The sequence below is a fragment of the Lichenostomus cassidix genome, chromosome 1, assembly GCF_008360975.1.
Source record: "Lichenostomus cassidix isolate B80296 chromosome 1, HeHo_3.0, whole genome shotgun sequence".
NCBI lineage: Eukaryota > Metazoa > Chordata > Aves > Passeriformes > Meliphagidae > Lichenostomus > Lichenostomus cassidix.
Window position 1 is genome coordinate 110,838,665 of NC_139479.1, and position 17,573 is coordinate 110,856,237.

At 41.9% G+C, this 17,573-nt stretch overlaps 1 protein-coding gene across 12 annotated transcripts in view; it reads left to right on the plus strand.

Moving 5' to 3' along the window:
* Positions 1-179: 179 nt before the first annotated feature.
* POU2F1 (POU class 2 homeobox 1) overlaps positions 180-17,573 on the plus strand; it is a 112,340-nt gene continuing 94,946 nt past the window's right edge. For 9 of the 12 annotated variants that reach the window (XR_014855411.1, XM_085076480.1, XM_085076497.1 and 6 more), the window contains exon 1: positions 180-286. Coding sequence is in view for 10 of the 12 variants with exons in the window: in XM_085076480.1 (XP_084932606.1) it covers positions 223-286 (64 nt within the window). In the remaining 2 variants the exon portion in view is untranslated. Of the gene's footprint in view, positions 287-3,613; positions 3,636-6,983; positions 7,071-17,573 lie in introns of those variants that run through there. The other 3 variants (XM_085076505.1, XM_085076562.1, XM_085076535.1) reach the window with 2 other exon arrangements.

The following is a 17,573-nucleotide window of genomic DNA, read 5'->3' on the forward strand; positions in this document are numbered from 1 at the left end:
GGCTGAGGGGGAACGAGCCGCTCCGGCAGCTCCGCGCATGCGCAGCGCCGCTCCGCGCCCTGGCCGGGAAAGCAGCCGAGAAGGGAGGGAGGAGGGAGCGCGGAGCCCGGGGCGCATGCGCGGAGCGGCAGCGGCGGCGCGGGGAGGGAGGGAGGAGAGAGGGAGGGGAAGGGGAGGGGGGAGGGTTTATCGCGCGGCCGATTTTTGGTTAAAATATTCAAAATGGCGGACGGAGGAGCAGCGAGTCAAGATGAGAGTTCGGCGGCGGCGGTGGCGGCGGCGGCAGGTAATCATTACTGCGTTTTACATATTCATATTCATACTCGCGCGCGCGGGGCGCACCCCCCCCCGCCCGCCCGCCCGGCCCCGCTTAGCATAATTTATTAGTACTCAGGATTATTATAATTAACGGCACAGGAGGGAGCGGGGGGGGGAAAGAGAAGGAGAAGCAGAGCAGCCTCCCCGCGCTGGGGAGACACACACACGCACACAGCGTCTCTCCCTCCCGCACACGGAGCCCGCACGCCGGGGCACCGGCCATGGGGGCGATGGGCGGCGGCGGCGCGGCGAGGCGGAGGGGTCGGGGCGAGAGGCAGGAGGGGGGACACACTCGCCGGGAGGGAGGGGGGAGGCAGCCCCGCACCCAAAAGCGTTCGGGGGTGGCTCGGCCGCCACCCGGCCCGCACGCCCACAATAAACCCGCTTTACATATTCATGGAGCGGGGCGGGGGGGGAAGGGAGGGATGCTGGAGGAGCGGTCCCGGCGGGTCGCCCGTGTGGGGCAGGGTCCCCCCGGCGGCGGGGCGGAGGGGGCCGGGGGTGCTGGCCCCTGGCTGGGGCCCGGGGAGGCAGAAAGACTGGGTTTCTTTATCGCTGCTCTCGTTGCCCCCCTTCCCCGCGGCACCCGCCCCCCCACCCCCCCAGCCGGGGTTATTTCCCCAGAGCCTGGGCCTTGAGGCGTGGGGTGGGTGGGTGCGGGGAGGGGGCAGGAGCGGAGCGTGGCTGGGCTTTTTCATTTAAAGCTCCCCCCTCCCCTCGTAAGGGGCGGGTTCGGTGGGGGGTGGTTCCGGGGTGCACGGGCAGAGCCCCCCCTTGCCCTTCTCCGGCGGGAGCGGGACCCCCGAGGGCTGGGTTTGCCCTCCCCCGGGCTGGCTCCGCACCCCCCGGGCCGGCTGTGCCCCGGCGCTGTTTGCCCCGCTCCCCCTTTGCCCCAGCGCTCCGGGAGCCCCCAGGGCACGGCCGTGCCGGTCCCGTCCCTCTCCCCCGCGCTCTCCCTCCCTTCCCTCTCTCTCCTTCTCATTTGAATAATGTCTAATTCGGGGAGGTTTATATTATTGAAATGGCCGCCCGGCTTTCCCCGCCTCTCATGTTTAGTAATTCAGACCTTTAATAACAGCCACTCAGAGCCCAACGCCGTGTTTATATTTTACATTCGCCCCATGTGCTTTTGTGGTTCAATATGATTCTTCTTTCTCGCTCTCTCGCTTTTTTTTTTTAAATTTTCTTGGCAAACCCACAGGGCCCCGAGATCAAACCCAGGCTGTGTGAGGAGAGGAGGGGGAGAGCCAGGCCCCGGCTCCTCTGGCAAGCGCCTAGGCCTCACTCTGCTGCTTGATTTATTTACTAATAACCAAAATGACCCCCCCATCTCCACTCCACCCCTGCCAGCAAAAACAAAACCCTCCTGGGGCTTGAGCAGCATCAGATCTGCTCATAGATTCTCAAACACTCATGTCTTTTAAATAAGGAGCTTATTTTTAATTTATAGCAACTCAAGACTGTAAAGCTGTTCCTTTCATATCTGCTTTTCAGAGGCTTGGGCATTTTTGGTCCCTTTGTCCTTGCTTCTTTTCCTTAAAGGAGAGTTGCTTCTAATTTACGTTTCCTGGCACTGAGAGAGCTATAGAAGACACTCAAAATCTGAACAGCTTTCCTCCTACCTCTGAACACAAACAGAATTGAATACATTGAAGATAATCTTATTCACCTTCTTTTTGCTTAATGTGGATGAGGTTTAACAGTGCAGTGTGTCAGATGCTTTTGTCGCTGCTTGTATCTTTGACTGTTCTGGGTTGAGGTTTTTTTTTTTTTCCTTTCATTTAGATTTGGCTTTCAAGACAGAAGATACCACTAGGCAGTACAGGGTCTAGAAAGGAAGATAAGTTTTCTGTGATTGTGTCATAAGAACGCCAAGTGAAAATTGAAATTAATCCTCTTAAATTGTCTGGAGTAATTCAGTTTTAAACCAGATATTAGTCTACTTATAAATAAAACAAATGGGCTACTTGATTAGGGAGAGACAGTAATTTAAAATAAAAAAATATTTGTGCAGTGATGGATTTCAAATAAAACTGTGTAGGTTTTCATTAAGTGACCATTGTTTTCACCCTGTGGAGAAAAAGGACCGAACAGCAGGGTACTTCAGAGTAGCAGTGCCAGATTAGCATGTAAACATCTTTGAAACACTACTAGGAAGAGAGTTCACGTGCAAGTGCAGATGGTGTATTTCGTAGTTTGGTTCTAAATTTAATTTGTCACAAAATACTGCACTGCAGCTAATGAAAAGCATTTTGATTTAAAAAATAATGACTCAGATTATTTATCCTTTTTTCTTCACCCTCGGCAAAGACAGGCCTTGAATGCTAGAAGGAAAAAAAAAGCTGTAGAAGCTGTAATGAGACTGTTCAGGTGACTGACTGTTTCACAGACCAACAGCACAAGGCTGGCTGGACAAAAAGCAGTAATATGATTTCATGCCTTAAATAGCATATGTTTTTGCACTCGCTTCACAAGATGTGGTCAAGCCGATGATGTCATTGGCCAGAGGACAAGGTGCAGTTAATTTGATTTATTGACCTGGGGTGAGGTGTAGCACTGAAACCTTCTCATAGGGAAACCATTTATCTGAGGACAATTTCCTTTATAGCAGCAATTTAACCACTGCTGAGACTGTAGATATTTTATCCAGCATGATAAAAATGTACATTGCATCTTGCAAACAAAATTTCTTTGTCACTGACATTTTAGTAATTTTTATAGAGTGGAATAGTGGACAGTGGCCTTGTGCAGTCTTATGGCTGAGCTGGGGTTTATAACATCGAATTCATGTATTTACTTGCCAAAATACAGATGTATTTCTCCCAAACATGTATCTGTGTGCCTGTGTAGTAGCTTAAAATTTTACTGGAACGTGCTGGGGATAGAAATATGTCTTTGCCAGTGAATCCCGTAGGGAACATGTTAGCATAATGCACCTTTTCCCAAACCTTGGCGTTACCTTCACTTGTCAGAAGGTGCCCAGACTGCTCTGTGGGTATTACTTCTCAGTCTTGAGTGTTTGTCTGAGTCTCAGGCTTTTGTGTTAGTTTGTCACAGGTAGGTGTCAGATTTTAAGCTGCTCCTTGGACCATCTTTGTGTGTGTTGGGTCAAAGAGTAAAATAAACTTTTTTCTTCCCTATGGTGTAGCTGGCTGTGATGAGAAGGGTTGTGCTACTGTTACAGTGCTTCCTAATTTTTATCAGGAGAATATGCTCTATTTTGGCTGTCTTTTCAGCTTTTAATTTACTAAATACAGAAGGAAGTGTCCTCCTGTGAAATAGTTCCAGTGCCTGATTACATCTCTTCAATTATTAAGGTGATGCTGCATTTTTTATCTTTTCTCTTTTTTTTGTCTTTTTTCTCTTTTTCAAAACTGACCAAAACTTAGCAGTGTGACAGCTGGTTGGAAAATGGGCCAAGCTATGCCAGTAGCCATGCTGCTGATTGTGGAGCAGAACTGGGAAGGTGTGTATCCAGGATGGTTTTAAAACTAGAGGAGCTAGAGCTTTCCTCTTGCTTCCCAGAAGGAAGGGGGGAAAATCTAAGCTTCCCACCCTGTCATTGAAAGAGGAAAAAAAATTCTCAGGTTTGTTGTCACTATCAATATCTCCAAGATTAGCCTGCAGCCGTAATTCAAGCAGCAAATGTTAATGCTGGCTCCCTGATGCTGGATGTGGATACCTTGTGAATGCTTGTCTTGGCGAGTGATGCTGGCGATGTCTGGAGGTGCCTTGCTTGACGGGATCGGTGAGGTTGCTTTCACCTTGGTCTGTCTGTTAAACCTAAGAAAGCACCAACTTACTCCCTGTTGGGAGTCCCTTGTGTGTGAGGAACCACTGTTCCTACTTTGGCTTGATCATAATAATTTATTGCCCAGAAAAATGAGATTTGGAATACCACTGTCACTTAAATAATAGCTGTCGGATTTCAAGCGGTAAATTCCACCTTTAGGGTAGCACACTTTTGCTGTTTTCTTTATATCCAGATGTGTGAGGATGTAAAGATTCTTGGGGTAAATGTTTTGCCATGCTGTCAAGGATGTTTTGGTTTGGTTTGTCTGGCATCCAGTTTCTTTCTGTTAAATAGGGTGCAAATTATTCCTAGGCAGGTTTGTTTACTCTCCTGGTTCTCTGGCAAATTTGCAGTAGTTTTTTGTAGCATGCACTAAGTTTTCATTTGCTTTCCTTCAGTTTTGACTCCTGTGGAGTTCAAGACTTCAAAACAGGTTGCAGCGTCATCTTGTATTCCTCTTAAACTCTTGTTGCCCTCAGGACAATAATCTTGATACTTCTACTTTATACAGCTGACAATTAGGCAGCCTCTGCTCCTTGCACTTACAGCTTTATTATTTTCATCTTGAGAGAATCAGTGACAGTCCTGGCAAATGACTGTCTCTTTTGACATACGTATTTTGAGTCTTGGTGACAAAGCTGTTGTCAAAAGAAGGTGTTGAACAAAATTAAGTATGACTTGAGTGTCCCAAATGTGATGTGCTTGGCTGTGCTTAAGCTGGAATATGAATGAAAGACTATCTCAGTGTTGCTGGAGAGACTTACAGTGCTGGCTGTTTGCTACTGCAGAGATTTGCTTCTGTGTTAACAAATCCCCCCCTTTTCCAAATGTGCTTCATTGTTATGCAGGGCAAGTTAAGTGTGGGAATTGTTGGGCTAAGTGTAGGAGATAAATTTAAGGGAAGATACTGGTCTTGGTTAGTGTGTATTAAATAATTGCTGGCATTTCACATGAAATGGTTTGACAATGCTAATCTGAGGGAAAAAGAATCCATAGATGTATTTTTCTCTCTGTAGCTCTTTGCATTAAATTTCTTGAATTGTGTGAATAGGCCCTCATGCTGCTTCGTGTGCACTTATTTTTCTCTATAGAAAAGGATATAATTACTTAAGATCTCAGTATTATTCCTTTCCCTAGTTTCTTATTTCACAACTATCTAGGAAATATCCACATTTGTTAACTGTATTATATATGTGAGCTTTATAGTGCTTTACAAAGTCTTTGCAAAAGGAGTTTTTTATAGACTCCTACTGATTAATTGAATTAGTTTAGGGTTCATAACACAGTTGAGTGCTGAAGTGTTGGTTTGGTGTAGAGGATTTACTGGGTTCCAATTCTGAATTTGTCACCAATTTTGCTTGCTTTGCTGTTCTGGGCTAAATCTCTGTAATGGGAATTACAGAGCACATTTTCACAGGGGTGTTGCTGGCGGAAAAATTAGGTAGTGTTTTCTAGTGTCTCTGAAGGTAAGGGAGCTGTGATTCTTCTGCTTCTACATGTAATCATGCCGGCTTGTGCCCAGGTTGAACTCTGGCGAGGATGTTTCAGTGCTGGCACTGTTGGCACACTCCCGTCAGCGATGAAGGCCTCCCGTTGTACAGGCACAGATTACTGTCAGTTCTAACTATGGTGTGATGCAGATCTGCTCCAGGGTATGCGGTTCAGTGACAGCTTAAATCAGCCCAAGCCTGTCCTCATCTCCCTGTGTGTTCCTGCCTCCTTCCCTGCACTAGTGCAGATGCTTGCCGGATTCCTTCGCTGAGCTAGTTCAGGGAATTAAATTGCCAGAAAACAAGCCTCGCCAAAAATAATGAATAGTTTTTTTGTTGGTTTAGCTCTTTGAACTGGCTTACAATGAGATTAGACAAATAGCAGTACCAATGAAGGAAGGGAACAAGAAGCACATGTGTTGACCCAAGCCTTCTCATAATGTCATTCTCTCTGATGGCTTTCCTGTTGGCATAAATGGGGAGTCATGCTCTCAGCCGTGTGATCCTGCCACGTACTTGGCACCTGTCATAGCACTTCACTGGTTTCCAGGATGCTCCGGGTTAACTTGCTATCCTGGTTGAAAAGTAGCCCCAGATCATTTTACATGTTTGGTTTATGAATTGAAATTGGCTCCACAAGGACCTTCAAGTGCAAGCAAGGGGGTAGAAAGAACCATGCAAGTGAAAGTGGAGGAAAGGGAAAGAAGGAAGGGAAAGGAAGCTTCCTCTTTTCAAAAGCAGCAGCAAGTATTCTGGTTAGTTTAGTTATAGAGCTTTGCTTTTAGATTGACATAAACCACTGTGAAACCACAGTTGATTGAGTGGATGAGCTGAACTTAATCTAAAATGGTACTGGCCAAAGGGAAGCAATGGGAATGTACAGCTGTGGTCATTATGCTGGACCTTCTGTTTTAGCAGTAGTCTGTACACAGATCATGGAAGCTAGCGATGAAACTGCGCCTGAGTAGAGTAGTAGCTTAGAAACGAGCAGATGCTGAAAATTTGGTGTGGTTTTGCTGTCACAGATATGATTGCATTAATGGTAGCAAGGGTAGAAACTCAAATAAAAATAGTGGATGAGACCGTTAAGTGGTTCCCATTATTTTAGTGCTTCTTACAGTGAGACATGTCTCTAAAAAGGACTGTGGCTTTAAAGGACATATTGACAAAAATACTTGGGAAATTACAGACACCATTACTTCTGCTAAATTCTGAACTGATATCCTTGTAAAGCAGCCTTAAAAAAACCCCCACCAAACCCAAGTGTAAGTGCTTCAGCCATTTAATATGATCACTCTGAGGCAGATATATCTTTTCTATAAATTGTAATATTGTGACAAGGAACCTTTTGTTCATCATTCCTTTTATTTTTTTCTTCCCAGAAATCTGATTTGGCTGTATAGAGATGAAGTAGCATATATAGCATGTTTGACACTGTATGACAGGGCACGAAGCTTTGGAAAAAGAAGGTATGATCATCTGAATTACTAAAATAGTAAATATAGTTGAAGACTTAAAAATAAGTGTAGAAAAACCTGTTGAATCAGGCTGGAGGTGTAGCTTGCTTCTTTTTCCCCCTCCTTTTCTTTAAGGGCTGGTAGGAAGTCACCATCTTTTTTGCAGTGAGCTCCTTCGCTGTTTGTTCTCTTTGTCCTTTCGATGATTCAGTTTTATTTGAAAAATACCATGTGACTTAGTAATTTGTGCCTGACCATACCAGTGTGAAGTTGTGGCTTTATACTACTTGGATGCAGCAGAGGGAGAGGAGTGTACAGTGAATACAGGTAGAAATGATTCAGGTGTTTGAATCACTCATTTCTACTTTATTAGTTAATACAGTCTACTGAATGGGAAATGAGATTCAAGTTCCTTTCAGGAATTCTGTTGGCAAAGATTCATTTCTAATTATTCATAATTTTGTTTCTTACCTGCTAATATTTAGTAGGTTATTGCTTTTATTTGAATTTTCAGATGTAAGTTTAAATAGATACTTGCATTTTTCTAAGGCTGAGGTGAGATGGGTATGCCAGTAAATGCTGCCTCCCCTCCCTACCAGTAACTCTGGGAGCATTTCCCACCCCATCCTCCCATGCATGTTCACACACCTGCATGCACATATGCTTTGGAAAAAGTAACAGAAAGCTTGGACTGGGGACAGCTTCTTCTAGCTCTGATTGTAGTAGTAGAAGACATTACTGCTTCTGCTTGTTGGTGTTTCCTGTTCCTCTGCATCCGTTAGTCTTTCCATTCGGGTATTGTCTAATCCATTTCAGTTAAAATCAGGTGAGTTAGTAAAGGCTGTGCTCTGAATTGCCTGAAGTAGATTATTCAGATTGAAACCTGTGAGGGATCCTTGGAGTTGCTTTGTCACCACACCCGAGGGTACAGTTCATGTTACACTTAATCCAGTTTAAGGGTGGGCTGCTGCCCAAAAGAAGAGGGGACATAAGCATGGTAAGTATTTGGCCATGACGTCGTGGACTGTTGTCCCTTTTGACAGAGGTTGTGTAAAACTGTCCTGGCTTGCAGAACTGTTATTGGGATTGTATGAGGAGACTGGAGGTAGGAGGGCAATGGGAACAGTAGCTGTCCACTTGTAACATTTGTTTCTGAGTGAGGGTATCTGTTGCCAGTGTTGGAAACATGTGTCCCTTTTCGGATATTATTGACTTTGCAGTGATACTTTCCTGTTTTTAAGGAATTGCTGTTGATCTGAGCTACACAATTTAAATTCTTGTATTTCCAGTATCCCAAGTGAAGCATGCAATTTACAAGTAACTTCCCTTAAAAACAGACTTTATAATAAATACATCTTCACCTGCTGTTCCATTTCAGTCCCAATATAGATATATTAGACAGCTTATGGCAGTAAAGTTAGCTAAACTTGGGAGTTTAGGAGTATCTTCTGAAACAGTGGAGAACTTCTGCTGTTCAGTTTGAGGTTTGGTAGATTCTGACTCCAAGTCAGTCGCAAGGTGTCACACATCACAGCTTGAATCTTTTCATCACTAAGCTTAATTCAATTCTTTGTTTCCTGCCAGGATGGCTTTGCTTTGGTTGGGGTGGGTGTGCCAAGGTAAGGAAGAGAAAGCATCAGCTGCCAGGCTGCACTGCTGCCAGTGAGCCCTGGCCAAGCACTGCCGTAGAGAAACATGGCCAAGGAGCAGTGGTTGTAAGACAGGCTTTTAGTAAAAGTGCTCGTGTGAGAACACATCAGGTGGAAGAGTGTGAGCTAGAAACCTGATTGTTTTCCAGTTTAGTTTTCCTGATCAGTTTTACTTAGTTTTGCAAAAAAGCGGCTATTCTAAAGTTGCAGAAATTTTTCATGTGTCTGTTTGCCCTTTTTCTTTCTTCAGTTTGTGCAAGGAGGTACACAGAAGGGCTAGGCATGTTGTTCTTTACCTCTGTCTCAGTCATGTGCTGGGCTGCAATTGGCGTTTGGGAATGTAATCAAAGGAACTATGCCCATGCTTGTCCTGTCGTTAGACTCTTTCATAGTTGCCTGATGTTGGAGGAGGGTCAGGTAGATCTCTGGTCAGAGCCAGGATGGTGATTTAGTTCTCTTTCAAACAAAAAGAAAATACCTTCCCATTTATTTCCCAGTGCATCCTAAATTTTATACCTGGCTTCTTTCCTAAAGCGTTCAGGAGCACCGTAAGAGAATTTAGGCAAGATGATGTTCCTTTGCTCTGCCCATTTTCAGCTCTGGGTAACAAGTGTGAGGTTGCTCCAAGGGCTTTCCTAATAATTTCTTGTTCCCTACCAGGGAGCTGGAGAACTAGCAGGTCCTTCTGCTCTCCAAGTTTGTGCAGCTAAGAGGGTGGGTGTTAAAAATTCAGTGCCTCTGTTACTACTTCATGTAAAAGTTCCACAGCTGAGCACATTCTCAACTCCTTAAGACCAGTTGAAGGTCTTGAGTGTGAGGATTATCCTGCAGACAGGGACTGCAGAAATCTAAATTTTGAGTTATTTTTATTTCCAGACTATACCTTTACTCATTACAGTGGGAGACAGTGGCATTGTAAAGAACATCTCTTCTCAGTTCTGAGAAATTAAAATACTGTATTTTATCATTTTGTGATTCAGTTTGGCTTGGAACCCAGTTGCAACATGGGTGCATTTTATATGGTTCAGTTCAGTGGTGCATAAGGGACTAATTCCAAATATACTAAGGTGTGAATAAAGGCCAGTGCCTCAAAACTTGCTGAGATCATGCTTTAGCCATGTCTGGTGAGGAAAAACTATTTCATTAATATAATTCTCAGCATAGTTAAAACTGAAAATGGATCCAGGCACATCTTGTAACACATCTTAATAATATCTAGAGTAAACATAACTATTTCTAAACTAACGGCTAAATTTAGTGGATATAGCATTTTATTTAAGTGCTTTTAGACTTAAGTTTTCTGTAATTGTGGATGATGGACTCTCAGCAGTGGAAGGAATTTGCTACATGAAAGTCTGAATCAAGGCATAAGGAGTTGGCATATTAAATCTCCTAGCCTTTCTCAGCTTGGTTTGCTGGGGGAGAGAGGAGGGATGGGTAGTGTTTGTTTATGTTGTGGTGTCTCCAGTCAGGTTTGCAAGTGGTTTGGGCATCTCTGTGTATCCTAGCAGAACATTTTCAGTCGTTCCTTCCATTATAGTAGTGATAAATGAATAATGCAAGAAAAGATACAATGTACAGAGGTGGGCTAGCACCTACATCTTTGTATTCCCCTATGTAGTATTAACATAAGCAAAAGTTAGACTTAACAGAAGGACTGTTGGGGAAGACCTAATTTAACAAGTTCATTTAAAAGTCATGTAAAAATCATTGCAAAGTCTTGAGATCATCCATAATTTTCTGTGTGCACTCACAGAAGACACATTAGTTGCTTAAGAGATCAATTAATCTGTCAATCTTTCAAACAGCAAAATCAGCTGCAGACACGGTGAGTTTTTTTATTACTTATTAGGCAGTGATTTCATATTGTGTAAGAGCTAGAAATGCTGTGTGTACTAATGAGGAAGGGAATGTCATTGCCATTTGTCCTGTGTTTATATCACAGGTAGGTTTATGAATTGTAAAATACAGACACTTAAGTTTATACTCAGTTGCAGAGAGGATGAGAATTCTGTATTTGTGATGTAACTTGCTTAAGGTTTTATCACCTGCCTTAGTTTTTTGCATTTGTGGCAGTTGTTTTAACTGTATTTGGTGTATTAGGATATATGGTTGGAATCACAGCTGTAATCACCAGAGGTAGCATCTGTTCCTAAGATTTTTAAAAACATGTGAAAGACTGTTCATTTCCTTACATTTCTGTTGCAGGGAGTACATTGACACACTCCACGATTTCCTTAGAATGTGTTGTCAACTCTAATAATTTCCAAAGTACTTCATACTGTGGAACATGAGTTAAACTTGGGATTTTTGGGGTGTCATCATTCAAGTAGTAGTTATCATTTGTGATTGTGTGAAGTAATATTGAGAGAACACTGAGGACAGAGGCATATGGGATACAACTGCCTACTAATCATCAGTATCTGAAACTCCTGGTTTTATTGTTTGTATTCTCTGCTTTGTCCAGTCCTCATTTGTTGAGACAATCTTTATAAAGAAGCTGGAGAGGGCAGGTTATTGCAGTACTTCTGGCCTTTCGTTTTGGTGTCATCAGTGTGCTTGATACCAGCAGAGAAAGTGTCCTACAAAGGCAGGAAGCCACTGTGGAAATGTGCTGTTAATTGGTAATTTAGGGCAGTTTTGTTTTCTTGGAAGCCGAGAAACCCCCATCAGTGTATACTGAAACTGTTTAGACGCACTAATTACATATAGCTGTGTGGAAGTGTTCTTTGGTCCAGCAGTAATTTATGGATTGCTCTTCAAGAACCATTGAGGTAGCAAATAAGTATACTTTATTATATAGCATGGTCTGTTTGTTAAAATTTGTTTTGAAACAATTTCTTTGAGGCTAATCAACCATAAGGTTGAACTGTGGAACAGTATCTGCTATTACTGATCTGCAGCTCTTAACTTTTGTATTCAGCAAGTTAGTTTGCAGAAGTTAATTTTCAGGTGTGCTTTCCTTCGTGTACCTTTTCAATACTGATTTATTCCAACAGATATTTCGTCTTGCAATATCAAATGGGGCACTTGTGCATTTTATATGTAAGTGCTCCTCACAAACATAATTGTGACCTGATAAATTGGCAACTGCTTCTTTTTTTTTTTTTTAAGCTTTTCTATTTGTGAATCGGGAGGAGCTGGGAATAGCAGATATCCATCATGAAATAAAACCATTCAGAGAAAAAGGGTTGAAGTTTTTATTTACAAGGAAGCTGTTCTGGGTGCCCTGCAGATTCGAAGCGCTGGGTTTAGTCAATGTGTGAAAAACCATGGTTGGGGTTCGAAGGCACTGCTGGTGCACTCCTTAAACAAAAGGAATTGTGGGCTCCAAATGTGGAATATATTCTTTATCTGTTAGTTCTGCTGCTGTGTGACAGTTTCAGTTTGACTGTGTTTGGCTCATTGAAATAAGAAATGGAAAATGTTGTTTACTGGAGGATTTTTTCCCCCCCTCCTCTGTTTCATGTCTAAACTGAGTTTTGTTGTATATGACTGCAGTCATATGCATAGAAGAGGAAAACACGAGGAGAAGAACTACTGTACTGGAAAAATTGAGGAACATTGAAAGAAAACCATAGTTTTTTCAATTAGACTTTTTTTATCATGTATATCAGACCTCTTTATATGTGCCAGCGTGTTTAAAAAGTCTCACACCAGGTGAACAAAACAAGAGGTATTGAAAAAGCAGTCCACTTAAAATAATATCTTATTTCCTGTGATGTTGACTGGATTTTTTTTCAAATAAGAACATTTATTTTGTGGCAGCACGGGTGCTCCTTGATTCTGCAGTGAAGGCAGTATTCTGTGCTTGATACTAGCTAGTTGCCTTGGCAACAATTATGATGTCATGAATTCAGTACAGTGACTTCACTGCAGTGTATTTTATCTTTATTCTCAGTTTTCTTCAGATCTTTCTAGCAAACCAAACAGCATCTGCATGCCATTGTGTGACTTGTTCATTATACGATTCAGCCCAAAAAGTTTGTTGATAGACATCAAGAGGAGAATACATTTTTTAATCACTCAAAGGTGGTGGGTTTTGTGTGGGAGAAATGTATTTTTAAAATCAAAAATGTGAGACTAGCCAGTGTCCTTTTATGTCTCTTCTCCCAGAATTACTTGTTCAGTCCTGGTTTTCTTATTTCTGTATTCTATAGAAACAGGTGAAATGTTTGCTTAGTCTCTTTTCATGGGTTTGTTAACCCACAAATTGTAGCTGGAAACTTCCTGCCCATCAGCCTCTGGAAATGGTCAGCTGCTTTCAGCCTTCTGTGCACTTCCATTTATCACCAGGCTGTGTACCTCCATTTCACAGGTAGCAGAGCTGACTGTTGAGTGCATACTCTGTCCTCTGTTGAATTTTGATAGTCAAAGAGAAGTGTTTAGCATTTTTTCCTGTTTCTAAAAATGATACAATTTCCAAATTTAGCCCTAGTAAAAATGCCAGTAAAAACACTGAGTTTGACTAGCCTGCATTTCTTTTGTTGACATAACTGTATGTCTGTTTAGAGCTGGCTTATTGGCTTAACTCAAAGGTTGCCTGAGACTTCTGGGCCATCTAACTTTACATTATCAGTGGATAGTGCAGAGTGTGTTAAAGTGATATGCCAGGTATTTTTTGTAAGGTTGTTTTTTTTTCCTCTTTGGCACGTAAAAGATTCTTCACCTTTGGCTTAGTTTGAGAAAGGTAGTTTCTTCATGTAGATAAGGCCTAACTATGTTGCAAGCATCCTGGAAAGCTTTTCTAGTAACAGGAGAAAATGTAGGATGTGCTGATTTCTTCCCATGGCTTCTTGCTGTAGCTCTAGTCTGCATTCAGTTATATTGAGCATAAAGCTCTTTAGGTGAGTTTGGAATTAAATGGCCTTTTCCCATGTTTCTTCCTCTGAAGAAAGATGGAGATTTGAAAAGCACCCAGTAGGAAAGGTGCTTCCACTTGGAGGGTGTCATGGACAGCACATAAGAAGGATGAGAAACATAACGGGAAAGACAAAGTTTCAGTTGTCTTTCTGCAGAAGAAATAATACCCTGTGTAGCCTGTCATTTGTGATAAACATGTCACAGGAGTTGAGTTGTGACATGCTGCAACTGGAGTTAAGAAAATGTGATTGAGATGTTTTTGTTAACAAGCTACTGATGGAACAAACGACAAAGTAGTGTCGCAGGTACTGTTCTTCCCATTGCCTAAATGCAGAGGTCTTGTACTCGAAGAGGTTCTGGATTTTGTTGGTAACAGCTGTGCTTAGTAGCTTTTCTTTCATCAGCATAAATGTGCCAGTGATGGGGTAGCTTGTGTTAATGCTTTTTCAAAATTGCAAACATTCTTATCTTGTTATAATGTCTGTGCACGTGGAGGGGTTTATTTACTCAAAGAATACAGGCATGATTTGATTTGTTAAAGTTTTTAGTCTTTAGACTCCTCAGTCTAACCTTTTGTTATTTAGGTATTAGGGGTTTCTTGTTGGTTTGTTTTTGTTAATTTCATTTCTAAACATGTACACTTTCAAGATGCAATTGGATGTGGAACTAGAGAATCTTATTTAGGCTTTCTTTCCCGCAAAAGGTTGGACCAGGTGATTTCTTGAGGTTCTTTCCAAGCTGGGCTAGTCTAGGATTCTAGGATTGAACTATTGGAAGGAAGAGCAGCTTTCTTAATGGCAAACTGACATAACCGTGCGTGAAAGATTGCTAACTCAAAACAAACTTTTAGTCATGTGGAGATGAGATCATTCAGTTCTCAGCAGCATTTGCATGAATGAATGTTGCTTTTAGAAATAGTATTATGCCAGTTCATACTAGACTGAATATATATGGAATTTAAAGCTCTGGACTGTTGGCAATGGCAGTTCCTCTGAAGGGAAGTGTAAGTGCAAGGGAAGTGTAAAAGTTTTTTGGAGTGCTTGGGAAAAGTGATTACAGTCTTCAGTATGTGAAAATGAAAGGAAACTTGAAGTGGAAAAAGCAAAATGAAGTTTCACTGTGTGAGTCCCTTGTTCTGTTTTGTGAATGGATGGGCACATAGCCTGTCTGCAGCAGACAGAGCAGAAAGGAGCCCTCTGCATTTTCTCAAATTCAACATTTAAGAGACTAGGATAATTATGTGGTGGGGAATGACAACAAGAAAACACCCACCCCACCATTTTCTTTTAGAATTATTAAATGTAACAACCTAAACTTTGAGTGCTCTCTTTTATTCCACTCCAAATGCTTCTATGAGAAACAGTTATATTCTTACCCACTGGGACTTGGAAAAATAAATAAGCAAATTGGAATTGCCTCAGTTAGTGTTCTGCTTTACTTAAAAATACAACATAAACCCAATGTAGAACATGAGCTCCTATTTCACATTGCAGGCTTTTACATGTTCTGTTTATACAGGGATGCTAAAACTGACATTTTAAGTTATTACCAATACTGGTAGTGCATGGAAAAATGGAAGTACTGGTGAAAGTATGGGAAAGTATCTGTCTTGCATTTTGGGATACAGTGACAGATAGTGGTTTGAGTCTGTTTCATCAGTCTCCTGTGTTTTGAGTTTGGCACTTTTTTGGTTTCAGCTTTGAAGACTTTTCCTCCAGGTCAGCTGTTTCAACAGAGATTTCAGTCAAAAGATTTAAAATGCTTGGATGGATCTTCTTGCAGTGCCTGCTTCACGGTCCAGAGCCAAATTTGGTTCAGAATTGGAGTGTGAGAGAGGAGTCAGCAGAACTTGCCATCACCCCAAGATTCGGGTGGAGGCTTGAAGGGCTGCTTTTTACTGGAGATAAATTAGGAGGTTGGAAGTGCCAGAGAGGTGTCTCAGGGGCAGTACCTGGTGAAAAGCTGAGCTTCTAAACTTGGTCCTGCTCAGGAGTCCCTTGTGACTTACTAACCCATCCATGGGTTCATCTGTCATCTTTCTGGATACCTAACCCACTAATCCTTTGCTGCTTCCAGTCTGTTGGGGAAGGCTGTGAACAGCATCAGAGGTAGATATATCCTGTCTTCTAACAAGAACTCTGTCTTTAGAGGACAAAGTTTGATTTCTACATCTCCTGCAAAGGCTTACATAGAAAATTCTACATAGCACCTTTCAAAGCTGGTTTGAAATTTATTATTTTGAAAGCAGTTGGGAGACGCTTCATCAGTACAGAGGGGTTGATATTAGCAAGCATTTGTTAAAATCGTTATAGGTGAGCTTTGAATTAAAAATTTGCGTTAATTGGGAGCCATGTGAAAACCTCCATGACAAATTTGTAAATGGAGATGGATGCTTCCCCCCGTAGCCAGGTCTGTGCCTGGGAGTGCTGTGGGATGGTGGTGACATGGTTATCTTGGCCTCAGCAGGCTGCCTGGTTCCCTTTTGCTGCAGCTCTGATTCAGATTACCCAGCAGTCCCTGAGCTTTGCAATGATCAAACGATACAGCCCTCACGGAAAAATGTGCTACTCAAAGCTCTGTGTGGCTCCTGTAGCCAACTTGATCTATACAATGGGAAATAGGAAAGCCTTCTTTATCTGATTAAACAGCCGACTTTGGCATGAAATCTCCTTTTTAAAATCAACTTGCTGGAAGTGCTATGACAATAAAAATGCCTTTTTTTTTTTCCTCTTGTTGTGAAAGCATAAAAATTGACTGACGCTTCCTCGTTTCATGTATTACTGCCAGAGCGTTCTCTGACATTCTTTGAGTTTAATCATCAGATGTGATACCCTGGTTGTACTTAAGCACAGAACTTTTCAGTGCTCTATTAACTGCCAGTATCTGTGCTACAGGAGGGTTTCTTCATGGTGACCTCAACTATTGTTTCTTCTTGCTTGCTATATTGGTGTTAGATGAATCGGTAATAAAATGAATTATGTCTTGACAGTAATCATTACATTACAGACATCAAGTCAAATGTAAATAGTGTCAGGGTAAAAACATTTGAGTCCTGAATTTCTCTTTAAAACAAATGTAAATTTTGCAAAATAACTCTTAACACATATATTATATTTTAAATGTAAAATATGTGCATGGTTAACAAGACATTTGATGAAGTTGTCTGAATACATAAGGGAAAAAAAAGGCAAGTTAACTGTGTGTCTTTTTTTTCAGAGAGCTCTATGAATGTATGTATATCTAATTTTAACCTACTGGGTCTTGCCTACTGAAGATCTCTCAGCAGTCAGTGTAGCTGGTGATTCAGATGGTGATGGTATTTACTTCCAAAGAGGCATGAAACACATCCTTGTGTATCCAGATCACCGTGCATAAGCACTTCTTAATGAACTTTCAAAGATTAGCCTACTTTCTGGTTCTGGTCTGGTTTCTAGTTTTGCTTCCTCTAGATAATTTTGATTACTGGGGGCTTGGGAAAGGAGGTATTGTTTAGACACTTTTTGGTGTCTTGCTTTAGATTTTCTCCTTGCTTACCCAACACACACATGCTGTGCTGCAGTGCAGTGGTGGAGGAAAGATTTGGGGGAAAGGGAGAAGAAAACACAAGGGTAGAGGAATAAGCCTTTGGAAATGGTTTGGAGAAAGACATAAGAGCGAAAGAACAGCTCTGTTGGAGAAGAATACTCTGCATATTCTTTATAAATAATGCATCATGTGGGTGAGCTTCATGTCTACATCTGTGGTGTAGCAAATAGGGATTAGCCTGGTTGTAAATGCCAAGTGTTGTTGAAGTCAAGTAGAAAAAAGTCACAAACTGTGAAGGAGAGATCTGAGGATCAGTGGACTTTTTTTTTTTTTTTTTGTCATTCAGTTATCTATTAGTACATGTGATTAAAAAAAAAAGAGCAGCTAGAGTAAGAAAAGTGTTCAAGTCATGCAACCTCAAGATTTTGGGCAGAGATTGGCATTTCATCTGGCTCCCCAGATTTGTGGTGTTTGCATT